Below are 15,481 nucleotides of genomic sequence, written 5' to 3' on the forward strand. Positions count from 1 at the left end.
TGCCACCTACTAGCTGAGAATAATTATAAGAACCTTCAGTCAACTGAGATTCTTCAAGTCTGGCAATTGCTTTTTTTTTGTTAGAAATTTAGTTTTTGTTAGTCGTGTTTCGGTCCCCAAATGTAGCTGCAGGGTGAGCTCTCCTCGCTTTCACGCTGCTCTGTTTAGCCTGCATTAGCTGGGAGGGAAAATTTGGCTTGTTTAATGTTTTACACCTCTTCCTTGCTGGACAAGATGTGAGTTATCAAGCAAGTGAACATCAGTTTGTTTCAGTGTTTTCCAACGAAGATGTCTAACCTGGTCTATGCATCAGCAAACAGGCTCAGCAATGTCTTTCCTTGTTTGAAACTTCATGTGTCCTGGCTCTCTTTTGGTGAACTTCGCGTACCTCCAACCGATTTTCAGAGGAACAGAAAGGGCGAGAGAGGCTCCATGAAAAAAGGTAAGAATAGTCGCGGATTTGTATTGAACAGCCAAATTTAAATTTGATTGACATAATTCTGAGTCTGTTATGGCCCTACATGTTTATAAACTGAACGTCTTTGGATTGTTTTGAACTGTTTGACTGAACAATTGAAGAATTTAAAAATGTCACCTTGGCTCAGGAAAATTGCACGGGGTATTTTTTCACTATTTTCTGTCATTTTATTGACAAAACGATAAATGGAGAATGTAACAAGCAGATGAATCAATATATTTAAATAAGCATTAGCTGTAGCCCAATTGCCAGAGGACACAAAGTTGCGGAGAACAACTAGCCGACATTTTGGCTAAAAGTCGGCCTCCCTTCTTCCAGTCTGACATTATCTGGCTCCAGTATGCAAAGTGTAACTGGATTCCTCAGTCAGGACAGTGCAAAACTGGACACACACACACACACACACGCGCACACACACACACACACACACGCACGCGCGCGCGCACACACACACACACACACACACACACACACACACACACACACACACACACACACAGAAATGCTTTCTGTTTGCCTCTGGAGATCTGCCACATTACTCAGCATATCATTCACTGCAGGGCTGTGATCATCAGAAGAGGCTGAGTAAGGGTCAGATTTATTCTGTTTGGATCAACAGCAGCGGATTAAAGAGCTGAGTCACTCCTTGGCTAGACTTTGGCTTCTCTCTTCGTCTCTGTTGCATAAACCCAGTGTAACTGCAAGCTCTGAGATACATTTTCCAACATCTCCTCAGCTACAAAAAGAGAGTTGCACACAACTAGAGTCACATACTGGAAAAATACCTTTCCTTTGTACATCTTTGGCTACCGTTCCTACTGCCAATGATAACACTGTGCTCACCAAAATAACTGCTACAATGAGATCTAAGCAACATTTGTAAAATATAGACCGACAGGTTGAGAAGCATGCAGTGAGACGATCAGACGGGTTGTCAACAAGCTCTCAGCTTAGCTTATTTATTCCACAGATAAAAACAAAGTGAGTGCACCCACAGTGTCGGGGACAATGCCTCACTGCACAGAAAAAACTGCACACGCAACCACTGGGAAGTCCAGTAGGTCAAAGCTGAACTAGAAAATCTGTCTGTAAAATGTGATGAGTTGAAGAGTTTCTTTTCTTTTAAAATTTCCAAATTTGATTAACATGCTGGTTTGTTTAAAACCTGTACAACCGTCTGCTGCTTATATTCTTTGCCCTGTCAGATTACTCTTATAGTAATGTTGCTGATGAGTACTACTGACTATTATTACTTGAAGGAATGGTTGCCAAAACTACACAAATTAAGTTGTTTCAAATAATTTCCCAAGATGCATCACTCCTACTAAATCAACTGGTAGCCTCTGACACACACAGTGTTTACTAGCTAGTTGTAACAGGTTTCACTGGATTTTTAATCTCATTTGTTGCTCACTGTGCTCTCTGAATCCTCTCTTTGCTTGTTTTGATGAAATCATAAATTTTGAGTCAAATCCTAACTTTCATTTCACTTTTACTGCCTCTTCAACTTGACCCAAAATGACAAAGTTTGCAAAAACCTCTAACCTTTTAATTAAAGTGGATCTGTTTGGTAATATCTGCTATATGAGATACAGGTTGTTTTGGCTTCAGCGATGCGGATTATCTGACTCAATATTTGTGTTTGAAAATGTGTGAAACAGAAAAGTTAAGGGGAACTAAGAAAGCCAAAATGGTTAAAACTACAGCCCATCTGCTGCAGGAAACTATTAAGATGTTGTTGTTAGGGGAAGTCATGACACAGCAGTTGGCAGCACAGGTACTAACATCTCATTGCTATTATCTATTTTATAAAGCAAAAATATCAGCCCGAAAGGAAAACGCGGGGGTTGTGAAAATGACCATATCACAGCCTTATGTGTTCCTGCAGACCACAATTAAAATGACTCCTTTCTTTTGATGCAGAGCTTCTGTCTGCAGCAGCTACTGGACAGAAACAGCTTTTTCTGAAGAGACACTTCCCTCTGGTTAACAGAAACATAACCACAAACACACATAAAGATTCACACGGTCTTCATACATCTTAGAGCAAACAACATGAAGTACAAGAGCACTGCAAGAGACTCAGCTTTCAGGCAGTTGCTACAAACATATCTAAATACCATATCAATACTTTGTATCATTTATGTAACTGGAATGCAAAACAAGGGAGTGGCATGAATAAGAAGTAAAAATGTGTGTGGAAATGCAGACCTGTGGAGTTTAAAATCGCAAAACTTATGTTTTTTGGGAGAAATATTGCTGTTAAATGAAGCTATCCTTTATATAAGCTTTATAGGGCTGTAGAGCTGACAAAATACTCAGTACAGATGCAAGCACTACAGATGCAAGTACACCTAGGAGAACAGGAAGAGGAGATATTTTGCAGCTGCAGCAGCTCAGGCCTGAGGAGAGACACTGAGGACAGTAAGCCGACACCTGAGAGCCCGACAGCAGAAGAGACCCATTACACAATGAACACAACAGAGCGACTGTGTGCTCCAACTGTGAGCCCTTTATGCTCGTCAGCCGGCTTGTTTTTGAAATTGTGTGTATCTGTGTGCGATATGTTAGTCTGCAGGGGTCTGTGTGTGCGTGCGTGTGTGTGTGTGTGTGTGTGTGTGTGTGTGTGTGCACGTTTGTGTTTAGCTGTCTGTGAACACTGTGTCATTCTTCACACGGTAGCCTGATCTCCAGAAAACGCCACCTGTTCAGCACCGGTTGCTAAAAACACCTCTTAACTAGAATTACATAATTGCTGGCAGCAAAACAATTTGTGCTGACAAAAAGACACAGCAGTTACATCTGTATTAAATGTACACGTTTAATTAATACATGTTTAACCCACGTATATTAAGGTTTGGATTCTTTATCCTGCATCTGATTCTGACTTCTTTCCTTTCAAACATTTTCACACATATATTGTAGGCCTATATTAAGCTGCTAATAGAAAATTGAGTTGCTTAAAAAACATTATGTAATATCAGAGGGCAGAAAATGTGTCAATCCACAACAATTTAACTGAATGATGACACAATTTGGAGATGAATCTGCATAATTTTCGATTCTAAACTTTGTTGGGTCGTGAGTGTATGCCTTATTTAGTGTATCGCTGTTAATCCTACATTGTCAATATTCCCATCATACTTGGCGTACCTTGAAGAATCAGAATATGTTGATTTTCAACTCCAAACATTAAACATGTACCCAATTCACTACATGTATGTGTACCTAAACTGTAAATATTTTTTGTGTTTCCACTGCAGACAGTACTCTTAACATAGGCGGGGTTGTCACCAGATGGTAATGACCAAATCAATGTTCCATTCAACTCAAGCTTTATTTCCTCTTTACCAACAATGTCTGCATCTTACTGATCTTTCACATGACATAGTTGTGCAACATTTTCAGAGCAAAAAAGAGCAAGCTGGAGTGTTTCTCTAGTTCCACCCTCTAAAATTGGATCAGTGTCAGAGGTGTAAAGAAAGACAGGGAAATAATTGAATGTGTCTATCAACACCATCCATAACAAAAACAACCAAAAAAAAGTTCTAATGTGCAATGAATTGAACTGAATCGGACTGCTTGGTAGAAACAAGGCTTTACGTATACTCTGAGGAAGAAGACGACACCATGGACACTGTGATGGAGTTTGTGCAATGCACAACTGCAACTAGACAGAGAAGTGAAGTACTATTTAAGCAAGTACTACTAATCTGAGCTGAGAAAGTAAATACTTACATTTTCCTTAAAGACCTGCCACTGCTGTGCTCTTGAGCAACCCATTTACAGGAAACTGTTAAATCTCTTAAGCTCGTTTCCAGCACGCCTCTGATTCACACTCACTCTTTCTCAGCTGAGTCTGTTCAGTGCTACAACAGTGGGTAGTTTCACTGGAGCCACTGGGAGCACAGCAACTTGCTAATGGGCACATTGGTAGTAGCTGTTAAGGCTAAACAGATGGTAACTCAATCACCTCTCCAGGGATTTACGCCGGAAATTTCCCTGCGACTGGCCCACTTTTTTGACCTTTGGGCCACTGTACCTGTAACTCAAAACACATTTCAGTTACGTTAAGCTGGCAAGTGTGCAAAGCAGTACACGTCAGCAAGGCATTGTGGTCAATATAGGTCATCTAATATCAACCCGCCTAATTTTATACCGATCATACATGGCTCAGTTGTTCTCAGTGAACTAGATGATTAAAAGCCTGGAGCTGTTTATTACTGTGTCTAGTGTGTTTCTGGGTGAAACAATCGCCATCATGGGGCATCAGAGGTGAGTGCCAGCTTTTGGGTAACAAGTCAGGACAGCGAGCTCATGAATCTTCCCCCTGTCCAGGGAACACAAAAGCCCTGCTCTGCCCTGCGGAGGCACACCGAAAGTCACGCCAGCTTTTTTCCCCCAAGAACACACAACTGTACATGTGCGCACAAGCACTAACCCACACCTAGTGCATGACATCCTTTTCTCGCTCCCTCTCTCGCACACAGATAAAAGCTCATGACTGGCCCGCAGCAAAACTGTTTGTCTGTTCCCATAGTGCAGCAACAAAAAGCACAGACGTACATGCATAACGCAAATCTTCAATCAATAGCCCAGGCTATTATTTGCTCAAATCACAGAACTCATCAGGCTTATATTTGGGACAGGGATCTGTATGGGATGGGCTTTTAATTTCTTTCACACAAAACTTGCTCAGCAAAGATCGAAATACAATCAAATTATTTACTTAACCTTATGAGATCTGGGCAAATCAAATGCATCTTATCAAAAAAGATGGGAAGAAGGTAATGAGCAACAAAGAAGAAATAACTGGGAGGTTGGCATTATTTGTTAAAAGTAAAAGAAATTTACCTGATTAAAACCTGTATTACCAAATTACCAAAAATAAAAATAAAAATCCAAACAAAAATAAAAATAAAGAAACAAAAAATCAAGAAAGCAAAACAAAAAAAAACACAAAGCAAGAAATGGCCTGACAAACAGAATTAGAATTAGCTTAGAATTATAGTAATTCTGTAAAATTACTTGCATTGCAAGTATATAATCATGAATATAGTTGACTGGACATTTCTCTCTAGCTTTGTCAAAAATAGTCTCCTACATCTAGTAATCTCTTTTTTAGCATCTTTCTTGTTTACTATGCTGATAATACCGTCTTCTTTGGTGCTCACAGTTTCAATAATATCAACTGAATGACTGAATCCAAGAGAATCTTACCAAGATAATCATGTGCGTTGGATGTCCATATTAACAAAAGTTTAAATATATATATATATTGTATACATTGAGATACAGATCAAGATCAGACACAGATGAAGCAGCTAACTAACATTATGTATAGCAGGTAGCCAACAACCCGGTTTTATACATCCAAAGAACTTCTATAAAAATGAACTGCATGGCAACCAGATCCTGCCTCTAATTGAGACAGGCCGTTATTTGTTAAAATGTGTCGCCACACCCAGCTAGCAAAACAGACTGGCTGTTTATTTGGCACTAGGCTTTTATTTGAAGTTTTATAGTACATTCTTTTTTTTTTTGAAATTCTTTATGCCGTTGTCTTGGCCAGTACTCCCTTGGAAAAGAGATTCTGAATCCCAATGGGACTCCTGGTTAAATAAAGGTTCAAAGAATAAATAAATAAGATCAGTGATCCCCAAATGGTGGGTCACGGTCCAAAAGTGGGTCGTGGATCCATTCTGAATTGACCATAAGTTTGTAGAAAACACACTTTATTTTGAAGTACAGTGAATTTCTGGCACAGAACTTTTATTTTGAAGTGCATTTCCTGTTTATTCTTGCCATGTTTTATTTCTTTGGGCTCTAAGCCACCCCATTGTTTACATTCTGTGAAAGGAAATTAAATATGTGGTGATTAATCTAATTTGTGTCCCTAAAACTGATAACTAAAGAGAAATCTGAACCCCATTGCTGGACCAGTAGGAAACCACTGATTTAGATTTTACTTCATGTATAAGCTCCTACATACAGAAATGGTCTGCTGTTGGATAGATTTTAATTAAATTTCAAAGGTTAAGTTGGAGAAATTAACAAGTGAAAAAGAGAAAACAGCCTTCTTTTAACATGACAACCATGCATGTTTTAGTTTATCTAAACTTGTTTGGGTCATTTTTTATAATCCAAGAGAATAAAACATTTTCTCTACAAATAGAGAAGCATGAAATCCTGTCATTTAAGACAAAACATGAAAATCCCCAACAGCTGCGCTGCATTACTTGTGATGATGATTGCATTGTGTAGGTTTGGAGCATTTTACAAATGGTAATTTTCTGACACATGTCATCTGGAAAACCTACATAATTTGTACTCTCTGTCATGAAGAAAATTAAACGTACCACATGAAAATACAATAATTACTCAAAGTACAATTGCAGGATTTAAAGTAATGTGTGAAGAGATCAAAAAAGGACTGGATTTTTTTTTAATGTGTTAAGGAGTAAAGGGAAGAGAGGATATAGATACTGCCTGGACTAGAAAGAACGTCTGCCTTTGTAACTAGTTTCTGGGACTTTGGATCCACAGGACTTAATGGAGTCAGAAGTAAAGGGGGATAATTCGAGGAAGAGAAGTGAAGTGGGAAGAGAAAGACTGAACAGAAGCGAGGCAATGGAAGGAACACTGAGTACAAATATGCAAATTGTGGCTCCTGGTGTGAAAGCGCTGGCTGTCATGTCGTGAGTGCTGTGATTGATTTATAACGTGGCGATAATGATCTCAGAAGATGACAAATCCATGGGGGGATAAATATCTTGCGTCCTCTTGTGTAACGGTGGATTTAAAATGGTCTCCATTCTGCAGGAAGTTATAAAACTACATTCCCTATTCGTGTTACATGCAAGACACACAGCACATGTACTGACATGTTATTGTACACCCAGAAACGTACATGCAAAACCTTCATATTATGCGCCACGTGTTCCACTTCTATTAGAATAATAACATAGCCAATACCTTATGTAAACATATGACAACCATATCAAATGTGCACTACCATTTGAGATAAGTGTGATAAGCTGTTTTTTCAAAAATGCTTGCTAGAGTATCTGTATCACTGTAGAGGAGGACAAGGGACCACAGCATCACTGGGTTTGGCTGCTGCACGCCCACTCTGTCAACAAGGGAAAAGCGAAACAAACCCACGCTGCATGCTGCACATGTGTCCAGGACACTCTTGCTAACTTTGGTTGATGCTGGACAGTATTTAAAATGAGTTATTTAAAGCACTGTAATTTTACAGCAGTTTATTGTGGAACTAGAAACCGTTATCCCAATTTACTCCTAATTTGTCTTTTTTTTAACCACTACAGCTCTCAAACACTAGTGTACATTAAATCACGCCAAATGTGACAACTTTCAAAACCAAGCTCAAAACTGACTCAATTAAACATACCAGGAAAGTACAAACTAGTAAATTCTCCTACTTTCAAGATTTGGAGACTCTTCTTAAAAGGTCCAGTGTGTAGGATTTAGGGGGACATATATTGGCAGGAATGAAATTTAAAATGATAGGAATGTTTTCATTAGTGTATAGTCAACTGAAAATAAAAATCAGCTTGTTTTTGTTAGAATGAGCCCTTTATATCTACATATCGGGAGCTAGTCCTTGTCCACGGACTCTGCCATGCTGCACTGCTATGTTTCCACAGAAACCCAGAACGAACAAACCAAACTCTGGCTCCACGGCCATTCGTGCTTTTGCATTGGCCACTGTATGTAGCAGTCACTCTGTGATGATACACATCGAAAAAACACTGTTTCCTAACGTGAAACTGCTTTATTTAGTGCCTTTGACAGTATTGATCACCTGGTCCATTTCTTTTTGAAAGGAAGAGACCTCTACAGATAATTCAGTTCCCGCTAAAAGCACTGAATGAATTCTAACCCAAAGTTCATGCTTGGCACATGGGAGACGTTTCAGCTGGCTGCAGTCTGTCACTGCTAAATGCCTCTAAGTCCTACACACTGCTCCTTTACTTGATATTGTGAGGAGATATGAGGATTAGTTTAAAATGAGCAAAGGATTTTGTTCAAGACGTTTCCTTGTTTCTTGTCAAAGACATTAATAAAATAGCTCTTGAGCTAAGTAAAGGCAAAACATCAGACCTCGGCTTTGTTTGAAGCCAGAGAGTGAGCACTGAGACAGTTTCTTGGATCAAATCACTTGTGAGCATCTTAATTACATTTTAGCTTCCACTATGAAAGTGCGTACAGTCTGAACATACATAACAACATATACACAAGCAAATACCCAACAGCCTTAAAAAAGTATTTCACAGATAAAAAGAGGGTCCTCACATTCAAAGTAGGTTTTCTGTGCAGGAGGAAGATGCAATACTTTTAAAAAACAAAAAAACAACAAAAAAAAACCAAGAAAAAGGACTGCAGTATTCTCTTTAGCTCAAAAAGTAGAAAAACTACAACTTCCAAGCAAACTGCACTGCACCATACCAGACCAATAAATGCAAAGAAAGTGTCAGCATGGGAGGAACGTTTACTTTGTAAAACCTCAGGGAGATATTTCTACTTATTCATTTTTTATTTAAATTTTCAATTGACTATAAAAAGAAGTTGCTGGGAACTTCCAACTCTTAATATTGACAGAAAGATCAATGTTTTTTATTGTAAATGCATATTTGTTCCAAATATCGGTTATCGGTTTCATTAACTACTGATAATTGGTATCGTCCCTGAAAAACAAATATCGGTTGACCCCTATTAAAAATGGGCAAACTATCCCTTTAATCTGGAAAGAAGTTGAACTGCCAGAAAGCAGAATAGTTAGAAAATAACAGCACATATCATACAATAGAGGGCCACTGTTTCATTAACACACTGAAACAGACTGATAATGTATCCCAGCCTTTCGTACACTGTATACAGACTGAACACGCGACAGAGTGTGCCAGCTTTCATACGTAGAAGACTATCTGTGTGAGAGCAAGCGACTGTGCATGTGTGTGTTTGTGCGGGTGAGGAAGGGATGGGTTGGAAGGGTAATATGGAGGATCCCCTGTTGTTGCCATGGTGAGGTTGCTAACAAGAGTGGCTTGTGACTGAGCGAGCGCAGCAATCATTCTGCTGTCCATCTCATGGCCAAATAGTTTATTCCCTGCGCTGCTTTTATAAAAGATTCCTCTTCTACTCGATGACATGGCACCAAAATCAAAGCTGCGCCTCAATATGACCTGTTCTGTTCTGTGAAGAGAATTTCTTTTTTTTCAAAACCACTGGTGTCACAGCAGTGGGGCTGATGTAAATAGCTAAAAGACTTTAACCCCTTGAAACCTTGGAAAATTGGCTTGATTTCTTTCGAAAACTTGGTAAGAAGGCAATGAGCAACTTAGGGAGAAGGGACCAGGATATGAGAAAGAAACTACAAAAAAAAAAACTACACAAAAAAAAAGAAAATTACCTAAAAATCAGCACACAAAAAAATTAGGAATGTAAAACAAAACAAAAAAACAAACAAACAAGGAAATGGCCTGGAAAAAAGTTTTAAAAATATATTGTAAAAATAATTTTAATTCAGTTCTCTTTTTAAAAAAAACAATTTTCTAAATCTACTAATTTCCTGCAGTTTTGGGACATTTCTTGCCAAGTTGCTCATACCATTTTCCCCATTTTTTTTTTTTAAAAAGAAATCGACCCCCTTTGCTTTGGTTTCAAGATACTTGCGAAAGGTGTCTGAATGCACTAAAAGGTTACAGTTTATAAACATGATTGCAAACTAAAATGATCATTAAGGCATCTTGCTTTCAGTCAGAAAGAAGACTTCTGTCACACCAGCACTCAAACTTTTGACAAACATGGAACTGCATCAAGCATTTAATCGGCACGGTTATTGGTTTATTACTCTGCTTTGTTCGAGAGAAACTCCTGCAGTTACTAAACGGGTGAAGAGAGCCAATTCCCAGGAACTACTACACACCATGTGGCCAAAAAACCCTGCTGAGAATGTGAATAGATATCGTAAAAAATTGAGTTAAGCGGAAAGGGTATTTCCTGCGTCTTTACTCTGATTAAAATTGGAATTAAAAGGCTCCATCTAAATGCAGTGCCATCTTTTGGAAAGATTGTGGCTGACTCGTCTCACCCCATACACAAACTCTTCAAAACACTCCCCTCTGGCAGGAGGCTGCAGAACAAACGCATACCACAAAAACAGTTGCTTCCCGACTGCAGTGGGCCTCATCAACAACACATGGCACCCTCACTGATATGGACACCCCAAATGCAACCCCCTGCATATCCCCTAATTAACAGTTTTGCACATCTTGCACAAAACTGTAGCTATACAGACGTTTGTTATGTCACAGTACAATCATACTCAACTTATGGCCAATTTTCTAATTCACAATGAAATTTTTTACATCTAAATAGAGCTTGTTTATATAATTCAATGCCAGAAGAAGTTCCCCTAAACCCCGCCAACAGAGGTCTGGGCAAACTTGGAAATGGCCCTGTGTACACCTGACCTAAGAAGGACTGCCATGACTGGATTAGCAGGACTGGCATGGATGAGGACACCAAATGTCAAAAGGTGGAATGCAAGCACTTCATTTCTTTTATGGTCTATTAAATATTATTATAGTTTGATTATGAACTGATCCCTGGTCTCCTGTCATTTAGCAAAATAGCAACCAGGCAAAGCAAGTATCCCTTTTATGGTTCTTCTTTAAGGAATATTCATCATATTTTATTATATGTTATGTTCTCGGGTGTCGCAGTACTTTGCCTTACTTTTATTGCTTTTAATGTATTTATTGTATATTTAATGCATGCACCAAAACTCAAAGCAAATTCCTTGTAAGTGAAAAACTACTTTGTAATAAATATTAATATGATTCTGATTCTGAAGTCCAACAATTGGGTGTGACCTAACACAAACTTTCCAAACCATCCACAACAGGCTCATATAAAAAGATCAAAATACCTTGTGGATTTTGCCACCTCTATAAGTGTTTCTGGGTCCTGACAAAAAGGCTACAGGCAATAAACACCTAACCGTAACAATCCGCAGTGAGGCAGGTTAGAAATGAAAGGTTGCAGCGTTGGTGCTGCACATCTTATACGAACACCACACTTTACTTGGTAATTTCGTCTTGTTTTGTTTTCTTCCTTTTTTTTGTTTTCCCGGCTTTCTCCAACAAATTTATGCCGTTTCACTTCCAGGTCAAAACCTGTCACGTGAACTATGAAGCATGCGCAGAACATGTCAGCCAGTTCAGATCTGACTGAGGCATATAAATGAGTAAATCACCCTCCATCCGCATTATCTAGGTTTCTTAGTCCAACTTCAAGAAATTCGTCTTAGTGCAATTTCAATCAGACAAATATGTTTACATGTATTTTAAATGTCCAGTCAGACTCACACTATAATTTGACTTTTTCTAACATCATGTAAACACACTGACTGATGAAGGAAGGAAGGACGGGGGGTCTGCAGAGACTGCTGTATGGGGCTCAGAATTTGGTGCTACGCCCTTGAGCCCAGGAAGCCAGCTAACTGTGAATCAGCACTACTGGGGACATTTATATCACAACAGTAACTGACACAATATCTGAACACAACATGCATGTATTGAGATAATGATGACATATCCTATTTAAAAATTGTGTTTTGTCAGCTGCTGCAAAGGGAAGTGTCTCTTTGTGAGAGCTTTACATTCAGAAAGAGTGAGTGATATTTCAGGTGGCTGGTGGTGTAGGTGCCCTTGAGATAAAAGGTGGGCATTCTCTGTATTGTTGCACTAATGATGTCAAAATGTGGTGAAGGTATACTAGAGAGGCTCACATCCTTACAAGCATATTTACAAAAAAATATGTATAATACTTAGAAAACAAACAAACAAGCAACTCAGTGTCCTGTCTCCCCAAAACCCAGACGCTGCCACAGACACAGAAAAACATCAGCAGGACAAACCAGGCTAGCCTGACACAGCAGATTCTGCAATATTATGCCGCTTTTCTCTTCATTTAAGGACAGAAGAACAGAGCAGACAGGGTGGAAAGGGGACAGACAAGGTGAGGTGATGGAGGAGGGACGGGTGCAGGGCAGGCTGGGTGTGGAGAGGGCTGGGTGGCCTTGCATCAGATGCATTAATTATTGATCAGCTGGGGGAGGACAAACATGCGCACTGTAGACACCGGTGGAATATTTTTGGGGCAACTCATTGATTGATTAAATGTGCGCAGTTTTCATGTGTGTAATCAGTGTAACACACACAACTCTGCACTCAAGCCGCCCCCCCAGTCTCCCTCTCCTCCATCTCCATCCTGTGTCCAATTGCAACCCGTCCCAAATGAGCTAGAGGAGATTAGTGTCGCCTTGCTTGATTGCAGCTGCTCTTTGCACATGGCTGACTAATCTCAGGCCCTGACGGTTGAGGGGGTTATTGCAATAATTTTCTTCAAAAGCACACAAACACCTCATGATTACCTATTACTGCTACTGAAGGTGACAAATAGACGCCCTGTGGTTTTAATTATCTACTTACATGGTCCGGGTTCCGCTCGTTCCCAGGCAGTGCCGTGCGTAAAGACATTTTCGTCCCTGAGTGCGCTTCGTCGTCCAAGAGGAAATAAATAAGTGGGTTTGTGTTCACGCTGGGTTAAAAAAACAACACCCTCTGGTTGTCAGTCACACCAGAAAATAACACTTCTCATACAATCCGCATTGTCACAGTCCGTGAAGGCAGCACAGATCACCAAGACAGTGATCCAGCTCAAATTGATGCGTAAAAAAACAAACTACATCCACCTCATGTCTGACTGGTAACAATCCAGCCTCATCTGAAGGAAAAAAAACAGCCCAGACTGAACCCCCCTCCCCACTTAGCTTGTCACTTTCCCCCAATCCTTCCAGACGCTATCGTACCATTTCGGTGGACACAGGCTGGCTTGTTGATAAAACAATCCCGGTACTTTCAGCCGTCTTGTGGTGAAAAACAAAAGAAAATAACCATTGAGGCAACCGATGGAGGTAAAAAAGGAGAAAGCTGTGCGACCACCGCGGAGTTCAGAAAAAGGGGGAGTTTTCCTGTTAGCTAGCTAAATTGATTTTTCTGTGTGTCAAAGCGGAGGCTCCCACGATGAAATAGTCGCGGAAAAACAACCAGGAACCGTCTGAGACCGCATTTCTAGACACCGAGATATGTCCGGAGCCAAGGAGACAAATCAATGGCAAACTGCGGTTGGATTAAAGGCAGTGGCGGATGTGCAGCCTCCCAGTCAAGTCTCCGGCTCTTCCTCCCAGCCTGGTCCGCCCTTAGCTCCTCTCAGTCGGTTTGGTTCCAACGGCTTTCGCGGTGAATGAAAAGTCGCCCAGGTGAGCAGCAGCAGCGGCTCCCCGGAAACATTACAGTTATTTTTCCTGCGAAGAAGGCGTAAGAAAAACTGGATTCTTCCTCCGAAAAACACATTGAGAGGAGAAAGAGGGAGGCAGAGGGACGTCAGCGGTAATAAAAGGCGGAGCTGCTGCGTCGGTGGCCGCGCACGCGCACTCACACGCGCGCCTTTCTCCCCCTCTTCTCGCTCGTGCTGCCTTCAGGTATCCCACATTAAATCAGTCCTCCGAGTTTTGCAAAACGCAACTAAAACAAGCTTGCGAGTTAAGGTCACAAATGATTGCAGCATTTCTTACTTTTTCGACAGTTTTATCTACACATAAATATAGGCTACATACACAGAAATAAAGGGCGTCTGTTATTTTCATGACAAAAATCTGTTGAATTTTACCTCCTGGAAAAACGACTTAACTTCTGTTCCTTTCTGTTAAGAGATCTTTAACGCCTCCTGGTGGCAAAAAAAAGTTATTTTAAGAGACAACATTTTTGTCAATTACAAATGATGTGAAGCAGAAAAGTTTACAGTGAAATAATGTAAATTGAATGAATATTAATAATAATAATTATTATTGTTACTATTATTATTATTATTATTATTATTATTATTATTATTATTATTATTAACATCATCGCTCATTCATTCATTCCTTGGGTTTAAAATTAAATATATTTTACATAATAGTATAAACTTTTCTGCTTAACTTGTCTTTTTCCATACTTGGTTTTTGGTCTTTTCTATTTAATTTAATTTTAATTTTAATTTAATTTTAAGAAAAATTCTTAGTTTAACATTATTCAAATGGTATTCATTATTATTATTGTTATTATTATTATTAATATCATCATCATCATCATTCATTCATTCATAAATTCCCCGGGTTTAAAAATAAATAGATTTTACATAATTGTATTGTAAACTTATCTACTTAACATGTAGAATTCTTGACTTTTCCAGTACTTGGTTTTTGGTCTTTTCTGTTATTTACCTATGAAAATCATTACAACCACATTAATTTAACATTATTCAAATTATATTTATTATTATTATTATCATTATCATTCCAATAACAGATATATTTTACATCATATTTTTTACTGTAAACTTTCCTGTTTTTCTGTTTTTATATGTATGATTCTTGACTTTTTCAGTACTTGTTATTTTCCCTTCCTCTTACCATGTTCCTGATTTCTTTCTTTGCATATGTTATCAGAGCCTTCTTGTGGCTAAACTAAATACTCGACATAGAATGTGTACGTTTAACATAATTCATAATCAGTATTATTATTATTTTCTGTTGTGTTACTAAACACAGTATCCTCACAAACCCTTCTCTCTATATTCTTGAAGACACAATTGCTCCATTCATGCAGACGACATGGAGAGAGAGAGAGAGAGAGAGAGACAGTACATTAAAAAGACAGTAACAAACCCTCATGTAACAGAGCCCAGTAAACTGAACTACACAAAACAACCCTATAGATGGACAAATAACAGCACAGACAGCTACCAGAAAGCAATCAGACATCAGACAATTCAGTCTCAATTAGACTATTTTCTTTCCACATCATATCCCCACAGTAACAACGGTCTGAATCAGGCTGTACGGGATATTAACCACGTATTTGACAATGC

The 15,481-nt window shown here is 39.2% G+C and overlaps 1 protein-coding gene across 8 annotated transcripts in view; it reads right to left on the reverse strand.

Annotated features, from left to right (window-relative positions):
* mark4b (MAP/microtubule affinity-regulating kinase 4b) overlaps nucleotides 1–15,481 on the reverse strand; it is an 82,131-nt gene that overhangs the window by 62,120 nt on the left and 4,530 nt on the right. For 3 of the 8 annotated variants that reach the window (XM_088079289.1, XM_088079292.1, XM_088079293.1), the window contains exon 1: nucleotides 13,000–13,996. The exons of 1 other annotated variant lie outside the window; for it this stretch is intronic. In XM_088079289.1, the coding sequence (XP_087935415.1) occupies nucleotides 13,000–13,047 (48 nt within the window). In that variant the 5' untranslated portion in view covers nucleotides 13,048–13,996. Of the gene's footprint in view, nucleotides 1–12,999; nucleotides 13,997–15,481 lie in introns of those variants that run through there. 4 more of the 8 variants (XM_088079291.1, XM_088079295.1, XM_088079296.1 and 1 more) reach the window with 2 other exon arrangements.

Source organism: Plectropomus leopardus, chromosome 6 (genome assembly GCF_026936395.1).
Source record: "Plectropomus leopardus strain MGB_pleo_1.0 chromosome 6, ASM2693639v1, whole genome shotgun sequence".
NCBI classification, from domain to species: domain Eukaryota; kingdom Metazoa; phylum Chordata; class Actinopteri; order Perciformes; family Serranidae; genus Plectropomus; species Plectropomus leopardus.